Raw genomic sequence first — 20,000 nt, 5'->3', positions numbered from 1 at the left:
ACTGATGGTGAAACATGCTGTTGAAAACAACTAAAAATTAGATAAGTGTTTTTACTAATTTATATATATAGAGTATATATATATATATATATATATATATATATATATATATATATATATATATATATATATATATATATATATATATATATATATATATTTTATTTTATTTATTTATTTATTTAGCAACTTAATGCTAGTTAAGTAACTTTTACAAAATAAATGTTTGCTATTACAAAATAAATGTTCACTAAATAAGTTCATTATTCTTTGGTGTTTGAAGCAGTTTTTTTTTGAATTTTTTATAGTCCAGCTGAAAAAATTTACAAGCTATTTCCTGGTATAGTTTCAAACCAAACACGAACAATGACTTCTGCCCTGCTCTATTATATATGCTGCTTTTATGAAAATAACTAGCTTGTCTAGTGTAATGTTGATGCAACTCACTATTTTTTGGATAGAACTGTTTAAATATATTATTTTATTTTTGATGTAACATTGTGAATGAAACAGAGTGATTTAAAAATTATTCTATTTTTTATACTTATCCAACCAAGCAGTTTCAACATTTCTGTTTTGTGAGTTAACCAGTCACATTTTAATATAAATCTCATCGCTTTGTTTTGTAGTTTTTCTAAGATATTTAAGTTATTAGTGTTGATATCAAGAAAAATAGAAGTATTCATAGTGGGGAGCAATTATAGTTTGAAAAATTATCTTTTTGGTCCATTGAGTTAAAGATTTGCTTATTCTACCAAGATACCCAGTTTTATTTGAGATATATTTGATATGTTCTGTAAAATTAAGTTGGTAATCAATAATAATCCCTAGATATTTCACGCTATCACTAAACTCAATGACTACGTCATCCAATATAACTTTTATGTTATGGTTTTGATTAATTAAACTATTTTTTCTTTTTTTTTTAATTAATAATAAGCATGGTCATGGACTTAAGAGTATTTAATTTAAGTTTGTTATTACTTAGCCATTTACAAAGTATTTTTAAGTCTTGATTTAATTTAAAAATAGTTTTTTCAAAGTTTGTACCCTCAATACAAACCAATGTATCATCAGCAAACAAATTTACAAAAGAATACTCAATTTTTGATGCAATATCGTTCATGTAGATAATAAACAAAAGAGGTCCAAGAACACTACCCTGTGGAACCCCTATATCACAAACCAGTTCTCCAGATTCTTCACCTTTTATTTTGACTACTTGAGTTCTCATTGAAAGATAGTCTGCGATCCAATTGAGAACTGTACCTTTAACTTTATAACCTTGTAACTTTTGTATAAGAATCTTTCTGTTAACTGTTTCAAATGCCCTTTTAAAATCTAGCATTACTGTTATAACAAATTTATTGTTATTTAAAGATGTTCTCCATTTGGAAAGAAGTAGTTGAATAGCTGATTCAGTCGATCTATTTTTTCTGAAACCAAATTGATTATTATAAAAAATATTATTACTTTCAAAATAACTTGACAACTGCTTGTGAACAGCAATTTCTAATATTTTTTCATAAGTAGGAAGCATATCAATTGGTCTTAAGTCTTGTAGTAACTTTGGTGACATTACCTTTGGAATTGGAACGATTGTTGATTTTTTCTATTTAGATGGAACTTTCCCAGTTTTTAACGATAAATTAATAATTTTTAATAGAGTACTTGAAAATGATGAGTATAATTTTTTGAAGATAATAACATTTAAGCCCTCACACATTGAATTCTTGTTTTGTAATTGTTTTACTATTTCGTTTAAGTCTTCCATAGATAAAGGAATAAATTCACAAAAACAAGGAATATTATCATTTAGTGATAAATTTTCCATAGCATTATAACTCATATCATTATGAATTGATGTTTCAATATCTATAATACTTTCTATCAAAAATTCATTATATCTGGAGTGGATTTATTTGTTTCATTTCTTTGAAAACTCCTAATAACATTTTCTTCGTCAAATTTAATATCATCCATTATATTTGACTTAATTAATGGTTTGATAGTTGTTAGATACTTCAACGAATTCCACATAGCTTTAGGATCATTTTTGACTGAATCAATTTTTATTTTATAGTAATCAGCTTTTAGTTTTCTTAATATTGATGTTTTTTTATTTCTAATTTTTTTAAATTTGCTATATTGTGTTTTACATTTGCTTTCACTAAAACCATGGCATTTAAACCAAACATATATTTTCCATTCATGATTATATTCTTTTACTGCATCTGTGTATTTATAATTTCTTAACCAGTTATTGTGAATAGATGGATTGTTGTTGTTGATTTCCTTATTCGTTTTATTAACCATTTCTTGCATTTTTTTTTTTTTTAAACATCTTTGCTTCCATCAAGGCTGCAAGCAGCCACTAATTAAAGTTGGAAGTTACTGAAAGAGAAAAGATGAAGATTGTAGAGCAAGATAACGATTAACAGACAACTTAAAAGATTGCAAATTATATGAATCAGGAAAGCAAGATGAAGGAAGCCAATTCCAAAGAACTCTGTTTACTACTGTTGCCAACATTGTTTGCTTTTTTAGTTTTGGATCGTCTCTTTTCTTTGATAGAGAATTTACAAGTAATCATTTCATGATCAGAAAGTTTTTCTTTTTCGTTAGTTTCGGTAAGAGATATAAATATATATATATATAATTTATATATATATATATATATATATATATATATATATATATATATATATATATATATATATTGTGTTGAATCTTTGTGGATGAGACAGTGTAAAAAGAAAAAAAATTTTGTTAAGTGATTTTCTACTAATATATAATTGCTCTGTTTTTTTAAGAACATCTGTGTGAGGTCGGCATCAGGTTGGCAGAATAATGTAAAACAAAGGTTTGACCATAAGATATAGAAACAAGGTCAGCAATTTTTTATCTTATGTTTATGATAACAATGATAATGATAGCAATGATGATGATAATAATGATGATGATGATGATGATAATGATGGTGATGATTATGATGATGATGATGATGATGATGATGATGATGATGATGATGATGATGATGATGATGATGATGATGATGATGATGATGATGATGATGATGATGATAATTAGATAACAAATCTTTATAAAAATAGTATTTTAAAGGTAAACTTACACATATGTAAATGGTTAGATTGAAATAATTTTAGCACTTACTTTGGTGCATCTTTCTATTTTTGCTCCATTTGCAATGAGCTTTCTTACAACTCCTAAATGACCTTGTTTGCATGCTTCATGTAGAGCTTCTGCTCCCTCCTAAAAGAATAAAAGACAAACTTAATATCTTTAAACATATTGTTCATTTTATAAAATTATTGTAACTTGAATTTAACTTTTAAAAATAAAAGTACATCATTTATTTATTCTTCAAATACACAAAACATAATAAAAAATTCTTCTTTTTTTGTCATAGCCATATGTTGTAAAATATCTTAGTATAATTTTATCGAGTTCTTTATTCTTGATCAAAATGACTTTACATAACAAGAACTATTAAAAATAATAGCAGCTCTTAAAATGTAAATATTAGAAAAATATAACATACTAAACTAAATACAAAAAGAATATTTATTGTACAAAATGATAATAATGATGTACATCATTTTGTACATCTGTACATATAAATGATGTACAGATGTACAAAATGATGAACAATGTACAAATGATGTACAGATGTACAAAATGATGAACAATAAACAAATAATGTACAGATGTGTAAAATGATGTACAATGTACAAAATATAAATCTAAAAAATAAAAATAAGATATGGAGAACTTTACAAAACACCTTGAACAAAAATCATAAAATGTTAAAAACAATAACTTTTTTTTTAACTGTTAGGTGGGAAAAACTACTGAAATTAAATGGTTTAATAAAAAATCCAAAAAACATGGGTGAAAAAAGTAGAAAAGGGTGAAATAACAATTAAGATTTCTTCTTAACTTTTTTTATAGAACTATATATTTTTCTCATCAGTTTAAAACCAATTTCAATTCTAATCAACAAATTTCTATCTAATGAAGCTGGAGCTGTTGATTAACTGTAATCATTTATTTTTTAAATCTTTTTTTTACCAGAATAACTCTTCTGAGAATAATAATTCTTTTGTCATTGTAAGATTTCCAAATTTTTAATCTCAGAAATTAGCTCTAGAAACTTGGAGAACCTTTATTAGTGTCACTAACAAAGGGAAGTCATATATTGATTTAAATATGGCTATAACCATATAACTCTAAATAAAAATTAATAAATTAAATAAAAAATAAATTAAAATTACTTGAAAATATATCAAACTTATCATAACTTTTTTTTTGACAAACAGGTTCTTAATTTATTTTTATTTACTATTTTTTCTATTTTTATTTTTTTAACAAACATTCGAATCAATCCATTTCTCTTAGAAATGGATTGTTAATTTTCAGTTAAAATTATAATTTTCTAAAATTATTATCTTATAAGTTATTTCTCAGTTTTTCTAAAGTTTGTCGTCCAAACAATATTTCAGGTACCAATTAGTTAAAGTGTTCTTAAGAGCCTCTCTCCCATGGTTGTAAAGTTGCATCTCTTTTTCTTTTCTACAACTTCTATTGTGGTCACTGTGCAAACAAGCTATCATCTCAAAATTTCATTCAACTTATTCATTCATTCCATCAATCAAAGTTCATAACATTGTGAATTGAAATATTATTGAAAAAATAACATTTTAAATGACTTGACACTCAACAATGATGTATTCTTTTACTGAAACTGTTCTATAATGCTCAAAAACCTTTTATTCTAGTGTGTTTTCCATAAACATTGTTGATTTGGAATTCTGTCATATCTTCTTGTTTTCCTGACTCATACTTTTAACAATTCTCCTGTTGACTATTATTTTGTTCTTCAACAAAATTCTTTGTTTTTAGGTAACTCCTAACATAAATAGTGGTTTGCAGTTTTGTTGGGAGTAAATTAGCTAAAAAATAAACAAGAATTTTTATTTATTTGTTCTACTGTAATTTGTACAAACAGAAAGAAATAAAAACAAAAAGGTTTTATCTTGCTTTAGATAGATGTGGTGTGGCAAGGGAATAGGTTTGGCATGCTGGTCTTCTTCATGAGCTCTTTTTAATGGTTTATGCGGGACAGATACCACAGTAATAATACTCAAATTTCTTAAAACATATGGCTTGAATCTGATCTCACTTCAGTGACAGCTTGGAGTTTGCATTAGCTTGTGAATTTTAACCCAAACAAAACTCAGTTACTTACTGCTAACAACTTTTTAATATTGTTGATATTCCTATATTGATGGAATGTTCACTTTTCACACCTCAATCGATAGCAAAGTCTTTGTTTGCTAAAGTTGCTTCTCTTATTTGTATTTGTCATAATCTTATTCTGACACGGTCACTGCTCAAGCAAGCTATCACCACTTGTTCCATCAACCTTGTTTGTACATGATTTTTCATTTAAGTAAGTCACATCCTATTACCTTTATTCTAAAAAAAAATTTACTAGTTTTTATTCACAAACATTCATTCTTTGGTACTATCAAGTATCACCTGATTGGTTTAATATAATACAATACAAAACAATGGTTTACAAATAAACTACATACAAGTGTTTAAAAACAAATAGTTAAAGGAATAAAAAAATCAACTCCTTTTCTTTTTATAATCTTATAAGTATATCTAAAATAAGCATATAATAAGACTCTATTCTTTTTTTCACTTGGGCTTCACAGCTTGGTTTCAACTTTTGAGTTAAATTCTTTGTTATACTGTTTATTTATTATACTGCTTATTTGATGCATAAAAACAAGGGTACTTTTAATTTCATTAGGTAGATAACAAAACAACAAAAAAATACAAATAAAGCAGCTCACAATGTCAGTTGAGATTTATTTAATTTTGTACCCTTTCACCTAAAAGATGTGTTTTTATAAAAGATTGCAATAAGTATTGTAACATCATATAGTGAGTTATTATTACTCTCTTTACATACACCCTCTTTTTTTTTTATATTTTTACAAAATTTTAAATAAAAATGTTTATATACTACCAAACTTTAACCTACCTTATTTGGAGTTTTAACTGCAATGCCTTTTTGGATAAAATAAAGCATTGCTCGAATATGTCCAGACTTTGCTGCTAAATGAACTAATGTACTTCCATCCTATAAAAAAAATCATCATTATCATCATCATCATCATCATCACCATCATCATCATCATCATCATCATCATCATCATCATCATCATCATCATCATCATCATCATCATCATCATCATCATCATCATCATCATCATCATCATCGTCTTCATCATCATCATCATCATCACCATTATCATCATCATCGTCATCACCATCACCATCATCATCATCATCATCATCATCATCATCATCATCATCACCATCTTCATCATCATTATCATCATCATTATCATCATCATCATACCTTAGATAGCTCATTTATATCAATATGGCATTTCTCAATGAGCAATTCAATAATGTCCATGTTACCAATTTCAGTTGCAATATGTAATGCATTTCGATATTTCTAAATAGCAATACATTTTAAAATACATGTTACAGATGCAATATGTAATCCAGGTGAAGTTTTTTAGCCTTGGTAAAGACATCTTACCTAAAAAATATAAACTCTAATATAATGTTGTATTTAAATAAGAAAATAGCCATGTCATATTTAAATAACGAAATGACATTATAAAAAACTGTTTAAACGACATAAGTTTGGGACCATAAACATTTGGGACTATAAACATTAAATTAAAAGAAAAAAAGTTATATTTATTATTCATGGTTTCTCAATTTTTTATTGCTATATGTAACAAAGTTTGATAATTTTACCAAGCAAAACATTTTATATGTTACACTTGAAATATGTATAGTATAGTGTTCGATTTATACTTTATATATATATATATATATATATATATATATATATATATATATATATATATAAATATATATATATATATATATATATATATATATATATATATATATATATATATATATATATATATATATATATATATATATATATATATATATATTAGGGTGTTTTATGTTTTATCAATTTTTGAAATTAAATTCGCGAATCGATTTATAAATTGACCATTTATATGAAAATAAGTTTGAGCATAAATATATATATATAATTTTTAGGGTCCTCGCCAGTTCAACTTTGAGCAAAAATGTTGGGTGTTTTAAGAGCCTGTTGGGAACCTTAAAATTTATCCTATATAATTTTTTATTCTTTCAAATAATATATGTTAGATTGCATGTTAATTTCATAAAAGGAGCATGTTGAAAAAATTAAGATACACCTCCGAGTTATAACCAATTTTAGAAGATTCTGTAGAATGATTTCTTAATTTTTCAACATGCTTCTTTTATGTAATTAATATCTAATCCATCATATATTATTTAAAAAGAATATAAAATTTTATAAGATAAACCTTAAGGTCCCTGCCAGGCATTTAAAACACTGAACATTTTGCCCAAATTTGAACAGATGGGGACCCTAAAAATTATATATATATATATATATATATATATATATATATATATATATATATATATATATATATATATATATATATATATATATATATATATATTTATATTTATATATATACAAATATAGCTTTTTTTTGCTCAAACTTATTTTCATATAAATGGTCAATTTTTTTTTTTTTTTTTTTTTTTTTTTTTTATACATCTTCGCTTCCAACAAGGCTGCAAGTAGCCACTAATTAAAGTTGGAAGTTACTGTAAGAGAAAAGATGAAGGTTGTAGAGCAAGATAACGATTGACGGACGATTTAAAAGATTGCAAATTATATGAATCAGGAAAGCAAGATGAAGGAAGCGAATTCCAAAGAACTGATGTTCGAGGAAAAAAACTAGACGAATAAGCATTTTTGGAGCACTTAGGAACAGTCACAGAAAAAGGATGACACTTAATTAAATGACGAGTAACTCGAGAATGAATTTTAGTAGATGGCACAAGAAACGCTAGCTCTTTAGAGCAGTGCCCATTATAGTATTTGTAGAAAAGAGAAAGAGAAGCAACATTACGACGATGTGATAATGGTTGGAGGTTGGCTGTAAGAGCAGGTCCAACTACGTTTACAATGCGTTTTTGCACCTTGTCTAAAAGAGAAAGGACATCATTAGAAGATCCGCCCCAGATATGGCAACAGTATTCCATACAAGGCCGGATTTGAGATTTATAGAGATAGAGAATTGAATCCAGAGTAAGAAAGTGGCAAGCTCGATAAAGAGATGCAACCTTAGCAGATGCTAATTTTGCAACCGATTTGATATATGGTTTCCAAGAAAGATTGGAAGTAAGAGTTAATCCTAGAAGATGGAGAGTAGGTGACTCATCGAGTACATCACCGTTCATAAATATAGGAAGATCTAAATTATTGCGATAACGATTGGCTGAAAAAAATTGAGTTTTATCTGAATTAAAGTTCACCAGCCACTGTGAGCCCCATGCTGTAGCAGAAGTGAGATCCTTTTCAAGCTCAAATGCCCCCTCCAGGCAATCAGAGGGTGTTGGTTTCTTATCACGACAAGAATAAATGATAGTATCATCAGCAAACAATGCCACCTTAGATGTGAGAATATCTGGAAGATCGTTAATGTAAATTAAAAAGAGTATAGGGCCAAGGATAGAACCTTGAGGAACCCCTGAAGTTACAGAATAAGAAGAAGAGTGTTGTCCATCGAGGACAACTTTTATGCTACGATTGGAAAGGAAGGATTCAATGATCTTAAAGATGTTGCCGGATACACCATAAGAAGAAAGCTTATGGAGAAGACCAGCATGCCAAACTTTATCAAACGCTTTTGAAATGTCAAGAGCGATGGCCTTAACCTCTCCACCTTCATCTAATGCACGATAAAACCTGTCAGTTATTACTGTTAGCAAATCAGCTGTAGAACGAGAAGATCGAAATCCATATTGATGGTCAGAAAGTAAGTTATTAGATTCAAGATGAGAAATTAAGTGTTTGTTAATTAAAGATTCAAAAACCTTGCTTATGATAGGAAGAAGACTTATGGGACGGTAGTTAGACGAATCAGATCGCTCCCCAGAATTTTTGAAGATAGGGATAACAGATGCGGCTTTCCAGCAGGCTGGAAAACAAGACTCTGATAAGCACTTGTTGAATAGTTTTGAGAGTATAGACGACAGCTCCAGAGAACACTTCTGCAAGACAATAACAGGTATGTTGTCTGGGCCACAAGCTGTAGAAGAGTCTAGGCAGGAGATCACTTTAGAAACAGATGCTGGAGTGATATGAATGTCAAGCAATGGATCAACCTGTTTGTTGGCAATATCAGGTAGAACGCAATTAGTGGAATCAAGAGATGATATTGATGAAAAGTTTTTAGCAAACAGTTCGGCTTTGTCTTTAGGTGAGGTGACAAAGTCTGAACCATACAAGAGAGGTGGAATTATAGATTTGCCCTTATTATTGATATTATTAAAGATTTTTTAAAATTTATAAAATGATTTGCGAGTTCAATTTCAAAAATTGATAAAATATGAAGCACCCTAATATATATATAAATATCAACCCTTGGAATTAGGAAAAATGAGGTTGACAATAATTTGCTGACCTCAATCTTTTAAAAGTCGGCATCAGGTCGGCAAAAAAATTTATGCTGGTGCATAGGTCTTACCATAAAACATGGAAATGAGGTCTGCAATTTTTTGCCAACCTCAAACACTTTAAGGTCAGCGGTTATGCTGCCCCTAATTCCGAGGGTTGTATGCATATATCTATATATATATATATATATATATATATATATATATATATATATATATATATATACCATGCATTTCATTGTATTTTTTAATGCTGAATGCCAACCCTAATTCCGAGGGTTGTATATATATATATATATATATATATATATATATATATATATATATATATATATATATATATATATATATATATATATATATATATATATATATATATATATATATCAGGCCTTGTTAAGAAGCGTTATGCAGCTTGCATTTTGCTTGCGAAAAGGCGATTTGCCTACGCGTTCAGCAGTTTTGCGCTACGCAAAAACTTATATCTTTTAGATTATTTAGATTATCTTTTGATTGTCGTTAATGTGACGTAACGTAACGTTTATTCAGAAGAAATAAAGTTGTAAGTAAAAGCATTTAACTGCAATTGTAAACTAATAGCTTTTTTGTTAAAGAAACAGTTTGTTTCATAATTTTTGTTGTTGTTGCTAAAAATTAGTTAAAAAAAATAAAGTGTTTTAAGTTTTATCTTAAGGAACTAAATATATAAATTCCTTTTAAATATAAAAATTATTTTTAGTCATAATAGTTTAAAAAATGCACGATTTATTTTGATGTAAATATTTTAGTAATAAGATATTTTGTTTATTGTTAATTCAATAACATAAAGTTTTAAAGACGTTCGTTTAATTTATGAAAATAAATTATGATCACGAATATGTTATCGGTAACTGATAAATAACAAAAAAAAACTCTTTATTGTTTAAAAACATTATTAAAAAGAGTTCACAAATTAAATAAGAAAAAATTTATTAACAGTTAATAAAATAACCAACTGTAAAAATCATAAGAAAATAAACAAACATATTACATTTCATGAAAAAAATATTTTTTTTTCAAAATAAAATTTAGTTCTTATTTGAAAAACATAATAAAAATGATTTTTTAAATAAGAACTTAGATTTTATTTGTAACTTTTGTTATAGTGAGAAAAAAACAAACTGTATGATTTTTAACGCGTTAATAAAATAACTTTAATTACAATGCAGTACTTGAAAAGACGCTAGTGACGCAATATAACTTCTAACGATGCAAAATATATTTGCTGAGTCGAGTTACTTAAAAATGCGTTACGCGTTTTCGCTATGCAGCGAAATCTCGTAACAAGGCCTGATATATATATATATATATATATATATATATATATATATACCATGCATTTCATTGTATTTTTTATTATTATTCTGATTCACTCCCAGGAAAGCTGCGAGTAACCACAATTAAGTTAGAAGATACTAGAAAAAAAGAAGAGAGTTATAGAGCAAGGAAATGGTTGAGAGAAGACTTGAAAAGTTAATAGTTGTATGAGTCAGGAAAATATGAAGATTGGAGAGAGTTTTGAAGGGTTGAGGTGCAAGGAAAAAAACTAGACAAAAGTTTTTAAATCATGCAGGGACTGATACAGTGAACAAATGAGACTTTACTGAATGACGAGTCAAACAAGAATGAGTTTTAGTTAATGGAACTAGACATGATAGCTCCTTTGAGCAGCGGCCATGATAGTATTTGTAGAAAAGAAAAAGAGATGCAACTTTACAACGATAGCAAAGAGGCTAAAATTTAGCAGATAGACCAAGTCCAACAATGATTACCATGCGTTTTTGGACCATGTCTAGAAGAGAAAGAGCATAATTAGAAAAACCAACCCAAATATAACAGCAGTATTCCATACAGGGACGAATAAGAGATTTGCAATAAATGGCAAGCACAATAAAGAGAAGCAGCCTTAGCAGATACTAATTTAGCAATCAGTTGTATATATGATTTTCACGAAAGGTCAGTAGTAGGACTCATTAAGAGGGTTGCCATTCATCAATATAGGAATGTCAACAGTACTGCAATAGTTGTTTGCAGTAAATAACTGAGTTTTGTTGGAGTTAAAATTTACAAGCCACATTGAGTCCCAATCAGTTACAGAAGTGAGATCAGATTCAAGATCGGGAGCCTGTTCTAAGCGATAAAAAAAGAGACAACTTTTTGTCAAGGCAGGACTATAAAGTTGAGTTTTCAGCAAAAAGAGCTACATTTGATGTAAGGTTGTCGAGAAGATCATTAATGTAGATAAGAAACAAAATAGGATCGAGGATAAAACCTTGAGGCACCCCAGAAGTTAATGAAAATAAAGAAGAGGGTTGGCCTTCAAGGATGACTTTAATAAAGCGGTTAGAAAGAAACAATAATTATAAAATATTATTGCATAAACCCATTGAGGCTAGAAATGGCTTCCTTTAAATTTATTTACAAAGGTGAATTTAAGCAACTAATAGGTGTTGACTCACCTACTAGTTGCTATCTGTATGTTTATGTTCTGTCTGTTTATGTTTATATGTATGTACATTTGTGCTCTGTATGACCTCTGGGGTGGTGTTGGTTCACTCATAAGTTACTTTATGTATGTATGTGTTTTGCTTAAATGTTCTGTTTAAATGTTTAAATCTGTTTTAATGCAGTGCAAGCTCTTTAACTAACTAGACACCAACTATAAAACCTACGCTCACCTTTACCTCTAGTATTTTGTTAGATGCAATATTTTTCCTAACACAATTTCAATATATATTACCAAATGTTTTAAAGTACTGTTTGCAGGAATTAGCTCCATTTAATAACTTCAGGTCAGGTCAGATTCTGGATCATCACGATAAATGAAGTCAAGCCTTCTACTCAATAGTTTTTACCCTCTTGTGCAGCTGCTATATCTAATCGTAACCATTATTTTCATCTTTTTCAAAAAAGCAATTTTCTTGAGAACAAACAGCTATTTATTTTTGTTAGAAATTGATGTAAAAAGGTGCTGTCAGATGCTAAGCTCCATTATTCTCAGCTCACTTAATCTCGTATTTTATCACAGAAATTAGGCTCCAGATACTTTTGGAAAATTTTTAACACATCGTTAACAAGAGTAGGTCTAACATTCCATCTCTTATTCATAGGACTGATCTTATTACCTCTCTTAATATATACATAAAGCAGAACTATTTGGAAAGAACTTTTCTTCTAATTCAACTCTTGAATCCTATGGCCATTCACTTCCTTCCACTTCAATTAAACAAGTTAACCAGATTTGGCTAAATCTTGTTTTCCTGCCTGCTGGAAAATGGTATCTGTAGTTCTAATATTTAAAAATTCTGGAGAACATTCTAACCCCTCTAATTGCAAAATTAGCATCTGCTAATATTGTATCTCTTTATCATGCTCGCTACTTCATGGCTGTTTCAAAGAGTAGTTTTGTCATTAGCACTTAGCTTGAAAGTCTAATTGAACAGAAATGTTGCGCATATTTTTGTTTAACCTAAAGTTTTTATTCTTTTATATCTCAAAATATATTTTTTTATTAGTATCATAGAAATATTTTTTTAATAGTCTTCATTACTTTTTCAATGCGCAGTTAAATAACCAAAGAATATTAATAAAGAAAAGAAAAAATTTTTAAACTAATATAAACTTTGTTATTTTAACAATCAAAATCAATATTTAACTTGTAAAATGAAACTTTTTTGTAAAAAAGCAAGAAAATGAGCTATATTCATTTGCATTTAGCTTGATGACAACAAAAGTTTTCAATATAATTTTTTATGCATTGTGTTTTAATGGCTTTACAGTATGTTTGTTGAGATCGGCGACTTAAGTCATGAAGAATATCACACAACATTTTTTCAAAATCCTATCAAACTTCTGAATAACTTTTTGATAGTGTAACGCTGATTTATCTTGAAATCGCTGATTTCAAGATAAATCAGAGATTAAATTTTGCAATTGTCAGCATAAATCTTTATGTGATGAGTAATATAGTCTGGCAGATCGTTTATATATAAAATAAAAAAAGCGAACCAAGTACAGAGCGCTGGGGTACCCTATTTGTTACATATTTCCATTTAGATTTATGCTTGCTAATTACAACTTGTTGATAATGATTTGTTAGCTAGTTTGCTATCCGGTCCAAGACCAAGTCGTTTATACCATAGGCTTTAAGTTTGTGTAAAAGTCTGACATGTGGAACTTTAGCAAAGTCAGTGAAGATGATACCAGCGGCAAAGCCTTGATGCATTGCTTCTGTTAGTTTATCCCGAGTTTAAAGTAAGTTCGATGTGCTTCCTTTACTATAAAGAAATCCATGCTGTTCTTTGGATATTAGGTTAGTGCTAAGACAGTGATTTATGATTTTTTCATGTATAATACCTTCTATAATTTTGCAGGGTACCAATGTTAGTGAGACTGGTCTATAATTGGCTTGGTTCTGCTTGTTGCCTTGTTTAAAAATTGGAGAAAAATTTGATCTCTTCCAGAGCTCTAGAACCTGTGAATTGCAAATTGATTCTCGGTAGATCATAGCTAATAGAATTGCAAATGCTGAGGCACAGTTACATAATACATATGGGTGTATGTCGTCAGCAAATCTGGTTTTTCGGTAACGAATACAGAATGAAAGTAATCGTTCAGAATATCTGAAATTACAGCACCATCAGTTACTATGTTTTTATTGTCATCTTCAAGAGCTTGAAGTAAGTTATTAGTTTCTTTTTTTTGTTTGATGTGGTCATAAAGCTTCTTTGGCTTGTTTTTGAAAATACTAGCTAACTTATGTTTGTATCTTTGAATAGCTATTTTTATTACCTTTGAAACATGTTTACAGACTGTTTTATGCTTACTCCTGAGTGTTTTGTGTGTTTTTGTTCCAGAAGCGACATATTGCCTCCAGAGATTATATTTTTGAAAAACTGCTTCTTTAACTTCAGCTGTGGTCCAAGGTTCTTTTGAATGGAACAGAAGTCACTGGAATATATTTGCACACAGCTTCCATATATTTATTTACAAGTAGTTGATAGTTAAAGTTTGCTGAATGATTAGTAAAGTTTTTGTTCCAATTTTAATCCATGATATATTTTGATATTTTTTGATAGTTCGCTTTGCTCCAAATATAACATGAATGAAATGTAACTGGTACTTCAAAATTCATAGTTTCGAAATGTCCAGTGATTAGGAAATGAGCTTTACCCTTGGGTGTGTCTCCAATCAGATTATCCTTTTTGAGGTCTCTAAATCAGTTTGGTTTATCAGTTATGACAAGGTCAAGAATATTACCCGGTGGTTTGTTTCTTGAGTTATGATAAGTTGGGAATGATATCATATGAGCAAAAAAATGCTCATCTAAGCATTGTTGAAACTTGGTGTCACTAGGTCATTCTTTGTTAATATGCGCTACAACTTGTGTACTGTCATCAATTCCAAGATCATCTTATGTTGTGTGGCTAAAGTTAAAGTCACCATATTAGAGCATGGATGCGCAGCCTAGTTTCGAAAGATTTTATTTTGCGACTTTGATTGAAGAAATTATTTTCATGAGGGTATCATCGTTATTATCTAGAGGTCAATAGATACATCTTAGGAGGAGTTTTTCATTTTTGAACTTGATAATTTGCCAAAGTTGCTCAATGTTAGAATCACTTTTTTATACTAGTTAGTTCTGCAGGAGTAGTAGATTTAATATACATTGCCACAATGTTATCAATAGTTTACAATAACACTTATTTACGCAAAATATTTTTAGTCTACACTTAGCCCTATAATGAAAAATGACTAGAATATGTGAGAGCTCCGTTGAATGCATAAAATTCTATAAAAAAACAGCAATGGGCAATTCAAAAAAATCAAAGAGCGTCAAAAATTAACAAACTGGTTACTTTCAATCACCCTTTTGACAACCGATCAAAAGTCAAAGTGTACACCCCTTCTTAGTATAAAGTATCAAGTTTAAATAGTAAAAAATTTGCGTGCAAATGTTATTAAAGTTATAACTAATTTTTACAGTTTTTCAAATGAGCAGCGATAAAAAATATTTTATATCTCTGCTTATTAAAATCAGAAAAATATAAAAAAATATTTTATATCTCTGCTTATTAAAATCAGAAATATAAAAAAATATTTTATATCTCTGCTTATTAAAATCAGAAATATAAAAAAATATTTTATGTCTCTGCTTATTAAAATCAGAAATATAAAAAAATATTTTATATCTCTGCTTATTAAAATCAGAAATATAAAAAAATATTTTATATCTCTGCTTATTAAAATCAGAAATATAAAAAAATATTTTATGTCTCTGCTTATTAAAATCAGAAATATAAAAAAATATTTTATATCTCTGCTTATTAAAATCAGAAATATAAAAAAATATTTTATATCACTGCTTATTAAAATCAGAAATATAAAAAAATATTTTATATCTCTGCTTATTAAAATCAGAAATATAAATAAATATTTAAAATTTTTGTATGTAAGTAAAAGCATATTCTGTACCATTTATTTTTTTTTTATACTTATTCTTTTCATTTATTTTTTATTTGTAGCTTTTTCCCGCCAATGAAAAGCATTGCATTGATTGAATTATTTTTAAATTATTTATAAATTTATTGGTAAAATTATTTATAAATTTATTATAAATTATCAATTGCACGCTTAACAATTTTTTTTTTCCTTTCTTTTATTGAGTTGTAATAAAAACACCAAACATCAATCCGTCTTAATGAAGGCAAATTGACAAATGAAGAAAAAAGAGACAAACAAAGCTTTCATTTTTCAATAGCATTAATGAAATGATTTCTTTTAGTATTAAGTATTCAGTTCAATTTTTTTTTAATATTGTTTAAAATTTGTTTTGATAATAAAAAAAAAAATTCAACATTAATTGGATATTATCAAACTTCTTAATTTATTTGAAAGAAAATCTGAAAACAAATTAACATTAGCAGGTAATTTGAACGTTAGTTATTTGCAAGTTTATATATATATATATATATATATATATATATATATATATATATATATATATATATATATATATATATATATATCAATTCCATGTAGCTAGCCGGTATATATATCTACTATATATATTTGTATATTTACTATAGATTTTTGTAGAAAAAAATAAAATAATATTATAGATAAAAATATATATACAATACCCAATAAAATATCAGATTTTTTTAAAGGATTAATAATATATTATTATAAAGAGGTTACAAAAACAGAAGATTTACCTTATCTTTGATAGATCCAGAAGCATTTTCATTTATTAAGTATTCAACAGAATCTACATCAGATTCTGCTACAGCAATATGAAGGGAAGTTTGTCCATCCAACTAAAAATTAAATGCATCCAACTAAAAATGTTAAGCAAAAAAAAAAAAAAAAACAACCATAAAGATTAAGGCAAAACAACTACTTAATGGTAACTTTGATAAATATAGTTAATTAAAAAATACAAAGAAACAAATCAACAATTTTATTTCTTGTGAACTAAAAAACGCTTTTGCCAAACTCTTGCAAAAATGTTTTCCAGAACTTTCCTCTGTACTCTTTATCATAATAGTAAGGTACTTATCTTTATTCTAATGAACTTCATTTCTGCCCTTAGGCGCTCACTGCTCATGTGTGACCATTCGGCGAATTTTGTATGCCAAAGTTTTTAAATAATAGTATTATAGTAAGGTACTTATCGTCCCTTTATGATTCTATATATATACATACATTAACAGGGGTGATTATGAATGCTTTTAAATTAAGCAATTTTGCATTATAGAAATGGCCTAATTGCTACCTTGTGTTTAAAAGAACATTGTACTTTCATCTGGAAATGTCTTAGGCCTGATCAGCACTATGTAGTAAATACCTTAATTTTCTGATTTAAATGAGCATAAGCATTGTTATTCATTATTACTATTTTTGAGTTCTGTTGAATTTGATATTGGCTCCTCTATGAATTGAACTATTTTTCCTAGTTTCATCTTTAAACCATGCGTTTTGCGTTATGCAAGTGGATTTGTGCCTAGTCTTGGATTTTTTTAAAAATATCTAAGACAAATTTGTTAAGAACTGTTACAGTATCTTTCCCCACTAGAGTCTTTATTTTATCCTGGATATCATTTTATCACCTTAGCTTTGTTCATAGGGTAGATCACTATTGCTTGAAATCCACAAATTAATACCACTTAACAAAAACTGTTATTTAACTTGTTTAAAAGTGTATGTAGATCTTCTTTTGGAAAAGTCTCTTTGATATAATATTTTGATAAATAAATAAATTTATTTATCAAAATATCAAAATTTATTGACTAGCACAGATTGCATTTGAGGGCAGAGTTATAAAATTGATGTCATTTTGAATTATAGATTAAATAACTTCAGGAAAAAATGAGAAGTAAGATTATCAACAATCGCCAAAGTTGTTCTGCTTTTTGAAATAGCAACAAGCAAGTATATCTCCAGAAACCATCTGCTAAATGCCCTACCATCAAACCACATATTGGAGTCCTATCATGAATAGTTCTATGTAGTCCACTATGAGTCTAGACCAGGTAAACTTTCTACTGTTGTTCATAGTAAACTGTTTTATATATATACATACATATATATATATATATATATATATATATATATATATATATATATATATATATATATATATATATATATATATATATATATATATATATATATATATATATATATATATATATATCAGGTCTATAAGCATGAAGTGAGCGTCGAGTTACATATGTACCGATGGAGAACATTTGTTGTGAACCGGTCTTAATTTTTTTTTAATTTTGTTGCTATGACATCTGTCAAACATATTTAGTAAACATCAAGTCATTGTATAAACAACATCATATTTTTTAATCGTGTTAAAAATGCTGAATTTTGTACCAGAAAATGATGATTTGCAGAAAGCACTAATTTTTTGTTTTCATTTGAAGAAAAGTGCTGCCAAATCACATCAAATGCTTGTCGAAGCTGATGGTGATCATGCTCTATCGGAAGCAACATGCAAAAGATGGCTTCAACGGTTCAGAGATAATGATTTTGATGTGCAAAATGAAGAATATGGAAGACCACCAAAAAAGTTTGAAGAAACAGAATTGCAAGTAATACTAAATGAAGATGACACTTATATAAGTCAAAAACAAATGGCAGAAATGTTAAATGTTTCACAACCAGCAATTTCTGACCGTTTAAAAGCTATGGGAAAGATCCAAAAGTGCGGGAAATGGGTGCAACATGAATTGAATGACAGGCAGATGGAAAAGCGAAAAACCACATGTGAAATGTTGCTGTTACGACACGATAATCTATTTATTACGACAAGGAAATCAGTATTGCATCGAATTGTGACTGGTGATGAAAAATGGATTTATTTTAAGAAACCCAAATGTAAAAGATCATGGGTAAATCCAGGATAAGCATCAACATCGACTGCAAAGCCTGATCGGTTCGGAAAAAAGACAATGCTGTGTTTGGTGGGACCAGAAGGTAGTGGTGTATCATGAACTTCTAAAACCTGGCGAAACTGTCGATACGCAACGCTACCGACAACAAATGATCAATTTGAACCATGCATTGATCAAAAAACGACCAGAATGGGCCAGAAGACACAGAAAGGTAATTTTGTTGCATGATAATGCTCCAAGTCATACAGCAAAAGCGGTCAAGGAAACAATAACATCACTTGGCTGGGAAGAGTTACCTCACTCGCCGTATTCACCAGACTTGGCTCCTTCCGACTACCATTTGTTTTCATCGATAGGACACACATTGAATGAGCATCACTTCAATTCCTACGAAGAAGTCAAAAAATGGGTCTCCGAATGATTTGCCTCAAAAAACGACCAGTTTTATTGGCATGGTACCCACAAATTGCCAGGAAGGTGGTCAAAATGTGTTGAAAGGAATAGCAAATACTTTGAATAAAATATTTTTTACTTTTCCATTAGAAAATAGTGTTTTATTTTGAGAAAAAAAACGCTAATTTCATACTTATAGACCTGGTGTATATATATATATTTATATATATATATATATATATATATAATATATAATATATATATAATATATATATATATATACATATATATAATATATATATATAATATATAATATATATATATAATATATAATATATATATTAGGGTGTCCCAAAAAACAACATTTTTAAAAAATATATGCAGAGACCCCCTTAATGTGTTCTATCTAATACAAAAACACTAGATTTAAAATTTTTTTGAATAAAAAATATTTTAAGGGGTCCCTCAAGACCCTCGAATTTTAATAGGTCCCTAATATTTTCAAAA

General features: G+C 28.1%; 1 protein-coding gene across 2 annotated transcripts in view; it reads right to left on the bottom strand.

The window, feature by feature from the left end:
• Positions 1 to 20,000, bottom strand: part of LOC101235649 (serine/threonine-protein phosphatase 6 regulatory ankyrin repeat subunit A) — a 133,213-nt gene that overhangs the window by 89,053 nt on the left and 24,160 nt on the right. For both annotated transcript variants that reach the window (XM_065812258.1, XM_065812259.1), the window contains exons 6-9: positions 16,911 to 17,012; positions 6,458 to 6,559; positions 6,077 to 6,175; positions 3,175 to 3,273 (exon numbers count right to left, since the gene is read on the bottom strand). In XM_065812258.1, coding sequence (XP_065668330.1) covers positions 3,175 to 3,273; positions 6,077 to 6,175; positions 6,458 to 6,559; positions 16,911 to 17,012 — 402 coding nt within the window. The remainder of the gene's footprint in view (positions 1 to 3,174; positions 3,274 to 6,076; positions 6,176 to 6,457; positions 6,560 to 16,910; positions 17,013 to 20,000) is intronic.

This window comes from Hydra vulgaris, chromosome 12, assembly GCF_038396675.1.
Source record: "Hydra vulgaris chromosome 12, alternate assembly HydraT2T_AEP".
In the NCBI taxonomy this organism is placed as follows: Eukaryota; Metazoa; Cnidaria; class Hydrozoa; order Anthoathecata; family Hydridae; genus Hydra; species Hydra vulgaris.
Note: the sequence above shows the minus strand (reverse complement) of the source record. Positions and strands in the feature narration are given on the sequence as shown.